General features: G+C 37.3%; 1 protein-coding gene across 1 annotated transcript; it reads left to right on the top strand.

Moving 5' to 3' along the window:
• The first annotated feature begins 1726 nt into the window (after positions 1-1726).
• On the top strand, positions 1727-3735 carry LOC149195949 (caffeic acid 3-O-methyltransferase-like). The gene is made up of 3 exons (XM_089405447.1): positions 1727-2540; positions 3019-3083; positions 3209-3735. The coding sequence occupies exons 1-3, from the start codon at positions 1769-1771 to the stop codon at positions 3506-3508; spliced, it is 1137 nt and encodes a 378-aa protein (XP_089261573.1). The 5' UTR covers positions 1727-1768; the 3' UTR covers positions 3509-3735.
• The last annotated feature ends 11303 nt before the right edge of the window (positions 3736-15038 follow it).

The raw sequence follows: 15038 nt of genomic DNA on the forward strand, positions 1-15038 counted from the left end.
GTGATCCTTCCCACCATGTAGATCTGTGGTGGTTGTTTCTAGTAGAATTTTTCTAAGAGGCTTTTGGGCAACTTTTGGCTAGATGCCCTGTCACAAAGCAGGATCGACATCTGAAGATGACACTTTCATAATCAAGTTTTTGGTTCCACATAATCTTTACTTGTTAGGTTTATTTCAGCTGGGAATCCGGCGCTGAAATCCATTTCCACACAGATGTGTGCATAGGTGGCTCTTGCATATTCCTCTGTTTCTGGGCACCTGCAGTAGAATTTCCCAATTGCATTTCCAATGGCTTTTAGCGAGGAGAGATTCTAGAGATGCACCATATATTATATTATTATACAATATATTTTATTATATTATATTATATGATGCGATATTATTATTATATATGGTGATATATGATTATTGTGTTGCGTTGCATTATATTCATACGACACGTAAGTGAAGTAGTGGTTCGATACCGACAAACCATAGTGAATACCACTGAACTCAAGTCATGGTTTTCGACAGGAATAAATATTTAGTGGGTAGGGTCTTTATCTCAAAGAAAGTTTTGTTTCAATTCATTCAAACTCAGACTCTCAATTCAATTGTTGAATTGAGGCTTCTATGATTTATAACTGTTTTAAGAAGGGTTTTGGCACATGTAGAAAACCTTTGTCAACGCGTTTCGAACCAAACAGTGTGATGAAGAAGGGTTTCGTCACATGTAGAAAACCTTTGTCAACGCGTTTCGAACCAAACAGTGTGATTCATCATCAGGACAAGTTGAAGAGTCAGATTATGGCTACATATTAAATAGGAAGAACAGATCTTCCAAACCGCTAGGTGTGACCATTAACAGCTATATAAAAATGGCTAGATTATATAATAATATTATAATGTTAATCATAGGTTAATAAGTTAAAAAGTAATAACTCATCGTAATAATATAATATTATAATCATAGTAAATAATTTTCTTCTTAATAATTAATTCAATAATTTATATATTATAATATATTATATATTTGAATCTTATTCTATTCTATTTTATTTTACTTATATATTTTTATTAAGTTATTAAATTAATTTATTTAATCATTTAAACCCAATTTGAATGAGATATTCTCAATCTAGATCAAGTAAAGAGAATTATAATAATAATGATTTAATATAACTAATAATAGAATGGAATTAATAAATTATTATTCAATATTAGTTAAAAAAAATTGGATTTATTAAAGTAAAGGTAAAAGTTTAATATTAAAATTATAACTAAAGCCATCTGATAGATATGAGGATGTTAGTACAAGCCAGGATTGAGTCATGGTTCTCAGCACCACCGATAAATGAGTCATGGCTCTCAGCACCACCGATAAATGTTCAGTAGGTGTAGTGTTTAACTCGAATGCTCCGACTCTGAAATCAAGTCAAGGTTTTCGGCACCGATAAATACTCAGTCGGTAGAGTGTTTAGTTTGTCGTATAGCTAGAAAGGTGAAAATATTATATAGAAATGACATCATCCAAACTTATCATCACAAATGGTAAATCGTCAATTTTAAGCTGACCTTCTTAATTTGTGTGGGCCATAAATCGAAAGTCGAAGCAAAATATATGACGATCAATAGTTTGGGCCCTGCTGTTAAATCAAGCTCACGGAAATTGAATGACAATTGAAAGTGTGACGTAGCAGGCGACACGAACCTACCACCAAATACTATATATTTGGCATCCCTCTTCTTTCGCTATCCAAGTGAGCCTGTGTTGAGTTAAAGGAGTCGTATGAACATCCAAGCTGTGAACAACGAAGGGTTTCTTGTTCAGGCTCCGGTTATGAATATGCAATCTGTGAAGGACGAAGAGGCGCTTCGGGCTTCGGCCCTAAGTCTGGCATTTTCCTTACAGACCCCCTTTCTCCTAAAATGTGCAATTCGTCTTAAAATCCCTGACATCATCTCGAAAGCCGGCCCCGATGTTTCTCTCTCCGTGCACCAGATCGCCGCCCAACTCCCCTCTGAAGATCCCGACTTGGGCGCCCTTTCCCGCATTCTTACTTACCTTTCCACTATGGGAATCTTGCAGGCAATCGTGCCACCGGAGGGAGTTAATGCCCCCATGAACATAAAATACGGCCTTACCAATCTCACCAAAACCTACTTCACCTCCGAGGATATTAGTTCGCGAAGCCTTGTTCCCTTCGTTCTTTTGCAGACACACCCACTTTACGTTACCGCCTGGGACCATATTCACGAACGTGTGCTTCATGGCGGCGATAATTTCAAGAATTCTAGTGGCAATGGCAAAGACTTCTGGAATTTCGCAGCCGGCGAGCCGGAGTTCAATGCCATCTTCAACGCAGGCATGGTCTCCGTAACAAAGGCCACTATCACATATGTGTTAGCTGTTTATGACGGCTTCAAAGACATAAACACGCTGGTGGACATGGGCGGAGGGCGCGGGGAAGCGTTGAGTCTCATAACTGAAGCGCATCCTCATATTCGCGCTATCAACTTTGATCTTCCTCAAGTCATCGCAACTGCACCAACTATCCCCGGTATTTCTATTTCGCTTCTGTTAATCTTTATATGGTTATTTATGTCCAATTTCGCTGCCTCATTCATAGATATTATCATTATTTATAATTTAAATTTAAATTATAAATAGGAGTCGTTTCCCAACGTTCAAAAGAATTTGGATAGAAATATTTGAGAAATTTTGTAGTTCCTAGTGTTTGAATTACTTTCAGTGTTTGAATTATTTTTATGATGAAAATAGATTAACATCATAAAAATCCCATAATCACACGAAATTTTGAAATTTAATAATTATAACTCAAATTTACAAAAATCTCTACCCCAATTTTATCAAAATCTAAAAAAAATCAATCTACTTAGACTGCAGCTTATAGCTTATAGATATACTTTTTCCCACATGCATATAAACATTTATATCTAAATCAAACTCCACCTGAATTTTATTATGAGGATACCGTGTTCCTTATCTATTCGTTAATCCTATTCTAATTCACGCAGGCGTACAGCACATGAGCGGAAACCTGTTTGAGAGCGCACCCTCTGCAGATGCGATTTTTATGAAGGTGAGTAATACTCCTGGCTGTTGTGATGGACTTTATTTGGACGTTAATTATTTGGTACAGTATATATGCAACATATTGGTACTTTATTTACTTATAAGAGTTTATTTTGGATTTGCCCATGAAAGAATTTTCTACATAGTTGGAACGACGAAGACTGCATCAAGCTACTGAACAACTGCCACCAGGCTCTTCCGGACAAAGGAAAGTTAATATTATCTGAGGCTATCTTGGATTTAACGGAAGGCTCTGACATGATAGGATCTGCCAATGTTTTAGATTCTGTTATGTTGAATTGTTTACCGGGAGGTGGTGAAAGGACCGGAAAACAATGGAATGATCTACTCCAAGCTGCCGGTTTTTCTATCTCTAAAATCGTGGGGAGGAACGGCACTTTAACTAAAGTTATTGAAGCAATCAAGTCCTAAATGTTTAGATATATTCCTACAGTTTATTTATCGCAGAAAATTAGTTTGCTTCTGAACCGAAATATATGAAGCAAGTTCATATATCTCAGGTTTAGTTTATTGCATTGTTGATATAGTTAGGATACCTACCAGTAATCACGCTGTCTCCACCAAAATATATTGAGAAGTCATGATGTAATCACAGTTGATTTATTATATTTTTAATACAATTAGGCTACTATTGAGTACTTGTGCGCTGTGTCGACTTTACCGTGTATGTCTCCTACTTGATGTTAATGTTTGAAAGTATTTTGATAGCTATTATTGCTACACCACTAATATACAAAACAACTTACTTCACAACGCTAATGGTAAATATTTTAGCCGCTAATGGTAAATATTTTAGCCGTGTAGTTCATGTTTTACGCGGTATTCTGTTATGGTTTAGAAACAACCTAGTTACCAAGGCAGACGATAAATATTTTATCTGTGCAATTCATGCACTAACTGGGATTCTCTTTTGGTTTGAAAGTTGTTTCTTTTAAACAGGAGGACTCTTTTTTGTATTCCGGTTAAATAAACAGAAGCACATACTGTTTCTGTTATATAACGAGCAAAGTAGCTGAAAAGTAAACAGGTTGCATTCAGAAGACAAAAACGACAGCAGACAGGTTGCATATATATGAATGACAAAAACTTTAATGTGCTATTGTGATCAATTCACAATCATCAACACCCCAATGCTGGTACATAAACTCCACATACAACCATGGCTTATACCTAAGCACTTCTTGCACTTTGGAACAACATATATTTTACTCTACTTAACCATTTATGATACTTTATTTACACCTTTTTTATAATTAATAGAACTTACTATTTATAATGTTTTTAAGTTTAATTTTTTTTAAATGTGCTAATTCAATGGAAGAACATTTATTTTATTTTACAAGTAAGAAGTTAGTAGTCCAATTTCATTGCGCCTTGAAAGTCACTATCTGTCATTATATATTATTATTAGTTATCAATCATTATATATCATTATTAGACAAATCTTGAATGTAACCATACCACTTATACTTTTAGCAAAGCCACCAAATAATGACAAATCTTGAATGTAACCATAACACTTATACTTTTAGCAAAGCCACCAAATTTAAAATATCACATAATATCACATTTATACAACTTTATTTTATACAAATACCCTTTTTCATAAATTTATTTGATATTCTAAATTTTATATAAAAGTTCACAAACATCCTCTAACACTCTCTTAGAATTACAGTCTCATGCTTCATTCCACTATTTTACTTTATACTTTTGCCCCCAAATAAACACACTAGAAAGCTGCCTTTATTACTTTGTTCCTTTGCCCCAAATAAACAGTTGACCAAAAAATAGTTATGTAATCGTGCCCACCCAGTTACTCTTTTCAACGTCGCGAATATAATTGAGTCAAACACCGTTTGGCCAATGGGACGATGTTGATGCCCTTAGGGGCTAAACGTTCTAGTCCATAGTATCTTTTGCGAAACCGAGTTATTATTTGCCAATCCAATAAACGTTTTTTCTGAGGGTAATTTCCAAATTTAATTTTATATCACATAATTTACGGGAAACCCTTATCCCGATTTGCAGGTTCTCACAGCTTACTTACGTGGCTGTTTGGGCTCACCTCTCGTTCTCCGTTTATAGAGACAGACGTTGACAATCAAATTTTTTGTCCGAAAAATTTTGCAGCACGAAGTGTATTATATCTGACATTTGTTATTGTCCCGGCGCCATTTAATGAGAAACTCGAATGAGGCGAGTTCGGGTGGAGGGCTTCGTGGCCGCACGATGGTCGTGCGAAGCTCCGGTGGAGGGCCACACGAAGGCGTGCCCGGTCGGCGAGTTAGCAACTTCGGTGAAGGGGAGTTGGGTGGAGGGCCTCATGAAGGTGCGCTTGCCCAAACGAGTCATGCACGAGGTGGGTACCCCGTGAGGGTGCCCATGCACAAGAGTTGGCAAAGGCAAATTGTGGATTGTAAAGTGAGCACCGTGCAAGGTGGGCAAATTGTGGATTGTAAAGTGAGCACCGTGCAAGGTGTGCACGAGGTGGGAGCCCGATGAAAAATGACATGAGCTGGTATTTGTCTAAATATGGAACTTGGGGTTTCCAAGGTATTACTTGTATTTTCAAGAAAGTGGAAAATATATATTGAACTCGGGCAGACTCATATCATAGAGTTGGCCCTCTCTTTATACTGTTGCAATTGTGTATGTGTTTTAATCGCTGTGGATAATGAATGTGCATGGGTGTTCATCAGTATAAAGGCTAATCTTAATACTTGGTAACGAAAAATAAACTAAGTATCGAATGTTAAGGCGTAGTCCATGAACATAAGTATTGGTGAAAATAAAGTGTTTGGTGGTGCCACACCTCGCTATAAGTGGTTGAAAGACTACCATTAGTGTAGGAGCGTGACAGTTGGTATCAGAGCTAGTGCGAGCTAGTGCTGGTGAGCTGGTGCTGGTGTTGAAGTGTTGAAGTTGATACACAATTGCACTTCGTGATAGTTGATATCAGAGCAAGGCTGAAGACTAGAAAGGAATTTCAAGTTTTGCATAAGCTGGTTCGAGTTTGCAGAAAGCTTGGTAAAGTGACAGTGGTGACAGGTGAAGTACAAGCGAAGGAAGTTGATCTCACTAACAAGTGGAATCAAGGGTTGGTTCAATTGTGCAGGTACCTCGTGAATAGTGAAGAAGGCTGAATGGCGAAGATGGTAGAGGAACCTATGACAAGTGAATCTAGCCATAATGCAGGTGAAGTCTTCTAGTACAAAGTGTTGGAACAAGTGAGTAGATGGAGTTCTAACTGGGTGGCAATGAAAGCCGAGAACATGAAAATTCAGGAACACTATTCAAAGCTAAGGAAGGAACTTGAAGAACTCAACAGCCAATGGATGGTGAACTCAAGGAACTTTAGTAGGAGATCCAACAGAGTGGTCTTAATCTTCGATAGCTCTTGGATGAGAAATCTTGGTTAAGGGAGAAAAGTGCCATGGTGGAGACCGAAATCAAGCAACTTGAGGAGATAAATAAGAAGCTTCTTGGTAAGAAGGTTGTTGTAATTGAGCATGATGAGTTCGACTACATTAACAGGCTGGGGACTTACTATCATGACAATCCAGAAGGTCTTCGGAAGCTTAGTTCTATGGAGGTAGTTAATGGACACTTGGTTGGTGCACTTGAGCAGAATGCAATGAAGGACAAGCTTGGGGGAAATCAAGTTGAACTAGGATCGAATTACTTAGAAGAGCCAAGCAAGGAAGTAAAGTACCTTAGGAGGAATGTCAATTTGGAACATAAGCCAGTGGACACTTCTGAGGTCGAGTTTTTGAAGAAGGTTGCTGATGTAAGGCACAAGATAAAGCCGACAGAGGGAGGTGATGCCTTGAAGCTGAGTTTTTTGCAAGTGACCGTGAAAGGCAAGAGATTTGCAGCTTTGGTAGATACGGGGGCTACTCATAGCTTCTTAAGAAAGAAGGTAGCAAAGTCTTTGGGAAGAAAGCTGAGATGGAGAAAGAGTGGAGTGCTTTTAGAGCAGTGAACTCTACCATGAAGGCTATTACTGGTGTGATGGAGAACACTCAGGTGAGAGTGGGCTCGTGGTTTGGAAAGTTGGACTTGAGGGTTGTGGACATGGATGATCATTCTATGGTGTTGGGGCAAGATTTCATGAAGCTTTCACAAGCCATACCGATGGTGGACTCGGACATTCTCTTGATCACAACTAAAGAGAGAACTATGTTGGTTTCGATGAATAGAAGGAGTTGCTTGGGGTATAGACTGAGGATGAATTCTATCACTTTGTATCCCAAAGACTCGAAAGTGAAGCATGAGTATGTGGAGTAAAGAGGACTTGGGAGTATGACTCAAACAACGAAGGAAGGGAAGTTGTTTGACTTCATTGCAAGAGCGAGGAAGAAGGCAGGAAGTGGAAGATCAATTTCACGAATCTTGAAGCACTTGGCAGAGGCATCTTCTATTCAAGATCTTCACAATGAAGTTGCAAATGAAGGAAGTCTAAGTACTACTTTAGAAGTAGTGGTTGGAAAAGATTACGCAGGTATAGATCTGGCTGGCATAGTGGAGTTTTTCAGGTATGCTATGGGCATATATGACTTTCAGTTGACGAAAGACAAGCTTGGTGAGCTTGGGTGTACATGTGAAGAGGTTGAGGCTGTGCACAAATACTTGAGGACACAACACCAATATGATACATTGGTGGATGAGAGTTAGGGAGGAAACTTCCTAGCCCTCCTTTCTCGGTAGACAACCTTGGAGATGGGTTGGTGCAGGGACCTTATTTGGAAGGGGCTGCACCACCTTAACAAGGGGCCTTGGAGAATGGCTTCTTTATGACAAATTTGCAAACTTGGATGTGGATGACCACATGTTGGGATGAGGTCTACTTGGTTGGATATCATGGAGAACTAGAGTCATGGACATTAGGTTGGAGACATGGAGCATGGCGGTTTATGCAGGGACATTATGCAGGAGCATGTGTAGAGGTGTCACTCATGGGCATTGATGAGCCCCAAAAAAGGGTAACTTATTTGGCTCATTTTGCCTACTGTTCTTCATCAATCCACCATTTTTCATGGATTATGCATGTTTTTGAGTATTTTTATGTTATTTGAACGAATAAGGGTGGTCACTTTACCAAGGAGGCTAATACGTGGTTATTTCAGGTTTTTTGGACAAATTTTGGAGCAAAGCCAAGCAATTATGAGCCAGGTGACAGCCAAGGATGAGGGAGCAAGGGTGAGGATTCGTAGGGAGGTTGTCTCTTGCATTAAATGGCCCTTCCTTGAAATCTCCACCCTCAACTCGGAGCTCAGCAGGCCACCAAAACGAATCCTAAAGGCAACCGAGCAGCTTTGTGAAGAGTGACTGTTTACTGGCAGTTTTAATAGTCGAGTCCCTTGAGTTAAGGAGGGCTGCTAGGACCCTCATAGTGCATAAATAGGAAGGCCTCAGCCTTCATAGTTTACTTTTGGAACTGTTGGGTTTTTCACTATAGTGCTATCATTGTTTCAGCTCATTTTTGTAGCCACTACTGTATAACTTTCTTGTGACATGATTATCTTTGAGGAATGAAGAGCAGCTTTACTTGGCATGAGTTCTGAGTTTTATTTAGGAGCCTGTATCTCTTGGGGTTGGGCCCAACCCAAGTGCCAAGGCTTCCTTTACGTACTGTTATTTTCTTTTTATGTCTTTGCAAAATAATTTCTGTAAAGTAGATTAAAATCTTGTTGATTACCTAGGTCATTTTTTATGATTAGAAAGGCTTTTGATTTTCAGATTGAGTTGATAGGTTATTAACAAGGAAGAGCTTCAGAAAAAGGCCATCAAGCACCTCTGATTTCACCTCTCCCTCAGTAGGATCAGCAGCTGGGATCAAGGTGACCTTGCTGCCACCAAAAACATTGTCTTTTCTTTGCCATGCAATCATTATTATTTGATTTTTATTTGCAGAAGTTGGTTACATGTTCAGATTCTTGATTGCTTCGTTGCATAGTTGTTATACATGGTTTCATTGCAAATAAACTTCTGTCCATTCTCTTTACTGTTAGCTAGATCAGATTAGGTTAACATAACTAGGTCTCTGATTTTCCAAGTCTTCGTTGGTTCAGTTGGAGAAAGAACTTGCAGAGCACTCGTACCACTTCTCTATCTGCCCATACTCCATCAATCCCATCTGCTCCATCCACCAAGTCCTAGACCCCCTCACACCCTTATCCTACCTCCATACTCACTTCTTCACCTTTTTCCCTCCATCCACCATCCAAAATCCCATTTCTAAACATCCTATAGAAAATTCAGAACATCCTGTAGAACCCCTGCAGACTTCCTGTAGAAGCTCACGAACGTGGTTTCTTGATAGCCAAACTTGGTGAAACTCTCTAGAAGGGTGCTAGGGACCCCTTAGGCCCACTTTGAACCTTCCCAACTATCTGCAAGCATTTCCTCTCGCCAATCTACCTCTACACAGTCAAAACACTCAAACCACATGCATGATAATTCTGACAACTTATTCAAAAATAAAAATAGATGTTTTTTTTTTTCATATGTCACTGTAGATGTAGTTTATACACATGCATTTTACCTTCCTAGAAGTCAATGACATCTCTTTCAGTAGCTTGCATCCTCTTTCTTGCATCAGTAGGGTGTGCTAGGGTTTGCGTTTCCTTTCAACTTTCCAGTTTCTTTCTGCAAGTAGATTAGCCTTCTTTGAGTTAGCTTTCATCCAACAGTTAAAAAGCTTCTTCTAAGAGCTCATAGAAGTTGGCTTAAGCTCCTAGCGGACTTGTGCCAGCTGACCAAGTGACAGCCGCGGCAAGAGTTAGTACTTGTGCATACAACATTATCGCTTCCAATTTTGTTACGAACTACCGGGTTGATAAAAGTAAAGAAGGGAGTCCTAGGAGTTGCAGCATTATTTCTGCAATACTGGAGCCCACCAAGCATCTTATGGAGAGTGCCGAGGCAAGGATGTTGTGCAGATGTTGATGTGACATGGACATGTGTATGTGCCGATGGAGAGGTTGTGCACTCTTGTACAACAAGACCATGGATTGGATGGAAATGTTGCAGATGAGATGGAGATTCCATGGACTTGAGCATGGGATTAGAGAAGATTCTTGATGAGTCCAAGATGTAGCAGAAGTCAGAGAAAGACTGATCGTGACATAAGGATGTGCATTCTTATGGTTTGGACATGTCCTTTGGATTAGCTACCCAACTAATTCGAGTCATGTGGGGTACTAGTGTGCAGAGATGTGTTGGCATTATGTTGGAGTATCTTGACGACAGTTTACAGGATGGGACGACACATGGTGGAGATGGTCATTTTGCATATGTTGCAGGGATGTTTGCAGTATATGGACCAGGTGATATCATGGATTAGGATAAGACTGTTCGGATATGATTATCTTGGTGGTAGATGGTTACCAAGGTGAAGTATTGTCGAGGGTGAAAATGACTTCAGGTGGGGGAGGATGTAATCCCCTGCGGCTTGTGAGTCGCCTGGGCAGACCCACTGAATGGACGAGGTGAACATAACTGAAGGCGAGTGACCGAAACGGGCGAGACAAGGTTATGTTGGCAAGGTGTTGTCACACGTTTATACGTAGGCGAGTCATGAGCTCGTTCCATGAGCCGACTAAGTAAATAATGTGTGTTGGGCTAACATGAGGGGGCGGTCCCTACAGAGGACTTGACGGAGTTTTGGTGAACGAGGGTGACTCGAGTGGAGGGTTGCATGAAGGCGCGCCCGCTTGATGGTTGTGCAACTTCGGTGAAGGCGAATTCGGGTGGAGGGCCGCATGAAGTCGCGCCTACCCGATAGTCGTGCAACTTGGGTGAAGGCAAGTTCGGGTGGAGGGACGCACGAAGTCACTCCCGACCGATAGTTGTGCAACTCGGGTGAAGGCGAGTTCGGGTGGAGGGACACATGAAGGTGCACCTGCCCAATGGTCGTGTGAAGTTCAAGTGGAGGGGCGCACTAAGGCGCGTCTGCCCAGCGAGTTAACAACTCGAGTGAAGGAGAGTTGGGTGGAGGGCCACACGAAGGCATGCTTGCCCAAATGAGTCATGCACGAGATGGGTACCCGGTGAGGGCACCTGTGCACACAAGTTGGCAAAGGCGAAGTGTGGATTGTAAGGTGACCACTGTGCAAGGTGTGCATGAGGTGGGAGCCCGGTGACAAAGGTCACGAGCTGGTATTTTTCGAAGTATGAAACTTGCAGTTTCCAAGGTATTACTTGTATTTTTATGAAAGTGGAAAATATATATTAAGCTCGGACAGACTCATATCAAGGAGTTTCCCCTTCGTTTATATTGTTGCAATTGTGTGTATGTATTAATTGTTGTGGATAATGAATGTGTATGGGTGTTCATTAGTATAAAGGCTAATCTTAATACTTGGTAACGAAAAATAAACTAAGTATCGAGTGTTAAGGCGTAGTCCATGAACATAAGTATTGGTGAAAAGAAAGTGTTCGGTGGTGCCGCACCTCGCTATATGTCGTTGAAAGACTACCGCTAGTGTAGGGGCATGAAACAGAGGGTCCTCCCCTATGAAAAACGATAAAGGCACAACTTTTTATTGATTGGAATTTTATTCAAAATTGAAATAACGAATGATTAATATTGCTCGAAAAAGTTATATTTTAAAATGAAGTTATAAATATTAGTATTATTTATAAATTTATTTGTTATTAATACTGAAATGGGTTAATAATGATTTTAGAAATTTTATTTAACCTATTTTTATATTTTAAAAATAAATATATAATTATTATTTTAGAAACGTAATATTATTTTAAATATTAATTTTTTATAAAATTTGAAATTTGTTTTATGAATGGTTTAAAAATTGTTGTTGTATTTAAATCTGTATTTTGTATTTTTTTATGAGGGAGATGTGTAATTTTTTCTGTGCTAAATTTAAAGTTGATACATATTTTTTAAAATATAAATTGACAATTATTTTTTAAATGCACAATAGTGTTGGCTATAATTAAAAACAAAATTGAAATACATATTTTGTTAGTTTTAATTAAAAGAATTATAAATATCAATAATATTACTCCTCTCATTATGCTTGGTGGATTGGGTGTTCACATCATAACTCAGAAAATGTGGTAAAAATATTTTAATCTCACTCTGAAACATAAATAAAATATTTGGATGTTTATGTGAAATAACTTAATTTTATATCAACTTTAGAAAAGATGAAGTAACTAAAAGTAAAAAAATATATCATTGCATAGAAAGGCGCATTCTAGAACACAATTTGAGCTAAATGCGTATCTAGTTGACATGTGTCCCTTTTCAAATTAAAATTAAATATTATCTAAATAAAAAACAGTGTCCCTTATAATGCATGTGATGACCATAATGGAAATGACTATGACAAAAGGGGAATGATAATAGGCTCTAAGAGGAAGTAGAAAGGGAAAAAATATACACTTCTGAGAGTAGTAAAGGCTCAAAATGAAGGTTGGATCTCTCCCTCACCCGAGTACTCTGCAAGTCCTCATACAATATTGGGTGAATAACAAAAGTTAAATCCAAATAGGTTCCTCAAAATGGATAAAAACTATGTTGCCAACACATCCATGATTATCATAATATAAGGGTATATTTCACATGTCTCATCTTACTTGTCTCTTTAATTTAATTTATTTATAATATTTGTAAAAAAAACTTACATTTTAGATCTATGGGTTATGGAATACTACATGTATCCAGCCTAAATCCATATTAACTTTGGATCTACTAAGCGTAGAGAGGGATCAAATCCCCTGAGGTGAAAATCACTCCTCTCCCTCTCTCTCTCTTCACTCCTCTCCCTTCTCTTTCATTTTATGGCTCTCTCCCTTGTCACTCCCCCTATCTCTCCACCTCTATCACTTTATGTCTTTGCTCTTCCCTCCCATATATATCTAGAGTTAATATATATCATGATATATTAATGTATATTATAATATAACAAATTTAATATTGTATTAATCCAAAGTTATTAAATTTAATAATATTAATATTATAATATATTCATATTAATATTAGATTTAATAATAATAATAATAATAATAATAATAATAATAATATTTTAATATTATTATTAGGGTTAATAATGATTTTTTTTGGATGGTGTTAATAATAATTTGCCGCATGGTGTTTGGCTCATAGGCTTCACCTAAAATAAAACCTCTTTTTTAAGTGTTCTTAAATATAAAGTCAATTATGGAGTAAATATAAAAAGAGGTTTTATGCATTTACCATACCTCTCGTTTATTTATATTTTTATTTATTTACCATACCTCTTTTATTTACCATGGTATTTGGTCCATAGCCTTGGTATATAATTAGATGTTGATCTCTAGCCTTATTTGATATATTTTTATTTATTTACTATACATCTTTATACCTCGTTTGTATTTATTTATTTACCACACATCTTTTACAAATATGGCATTTGGCCCATGGTATTTAGCCCATGGTGTTGAAATGGTATTTGGCCCATAAATAAAACCTCTTTTTTGAGTTATCTTAGATATAAAGAGGTTTATGGAGTAAATATAAAAAAAGGTTTTATTTATGTACCATACCTCTTGACTGTTCGTAATCATCTTTATATTTTAAATTTATATTGTATTTATACATAATAATAATTAGATTGATTTTTAAATAGAGCTAAATTTAAAATGTTAAATGTTAAATGTTAGACATTACATTTTAAATGTTCAGTTTACATGTTTGCGTGAGATCTACTCCATACTCCGTTGTAGAGAGCCTTTTTGCACAACAAGTGAGAAAACTAACCAAATAATAATAGAACAAAACTATTTTATAGTGAGAACCCATGGATGTTAAAACCCACTCAAAACAATGATAGTAGTTCAACAAAGTTACGACTTCTAAACAAGTTGGTCACCACTAAAGTGCTCATGGATTAAACATAGAACACCAGTGTAAACTAAGCATAAGCCATTTGGTTCCCAAATAGTCATCCCCTACCCTATCTCATATTGTTGTAGATCTCAACACTATTACTCTTGTGGCCTTATTGTCCTACCAAGTATTTAACTCTTCATAATTTCCTCCAATTTCACTTCCTCACATGCTCTGTATCCATGCTAATCCAAGAATCAATTTTCTTACTATACATAATGAAGTTGATGCAATGTATCCATGCCAATCCAAGAATCAATTTTCTTACTATACATACTGAAGTTGATGCAATGGATCTTCTGTTAAATTTAAGCCAACCATGGGATTTCAAACATGTGTAATTAGTAAACCTTCGATTATGGGATAATAAAAGAAAAAATCATCATAATGGAGGCTTTGTGATTCATGATTAAAGAAAAAATCTTCCGGATAAATCACATCAATATTTTAGGATCAACGAGTTTCAAACCCCTACTCATGTTCATCATCAGAAAAAGGAAAAAACATGGATAGTGAGATAAACAAACCACATAATTATAGTAGAGATGAAATAGTAAATTTCAGAAGGTTATGAAATTAAATAATATTATAATAAATTGGAATGTTATATTAAACCTAAAATTTATATTAAAATCAACAATAAAATTAACATTATTAAAAAACATCTAGAAAAAGCTAGAGGATGAATGAGTTATAAACATGTAAGAAGATAAATTATAATAATAAAGTTAAAGGGTGAAGAAAAAATTATTTAAAAAAAAACTCTTATTTAACACTCCCATCGCTCTTTTTATCATATACAGACATAAAATTTAGTGACGAATTATCTCTAGAGAATATTGAAGAATGATAGATCAAATCCAAAAAATTATCAATATTAAAAGTGTACACTATATCACCACCCCCTGTTGAGACAACTCAATTGGAAATTGTTGTGAAAGTGAAGCATTATGTTCCAAGAGGTTCCAGGTTCAAATCCACCAAGTTTACTCATGTCCCACATGGTGGAGGCAATGTGGTTCACCTTGAGGTCATAGTGGT

Source organism: Pinus tabuliformis, chromosome 2_2, assembly GCF_031772625.1.
Source record: "Pinus tabuliformis cultivar Carrire ecotype Pingquan chromosome 2_2, CPIR1, whole genome shotgun sequence".
NCBI classification, from domain to species: domain Eukaryota; kingdom Viridiplantae; phylum Streptophyta; class Pinopsida; order Pinales; family Pinaceae; genus Pinus; species Pinus tabuliformis.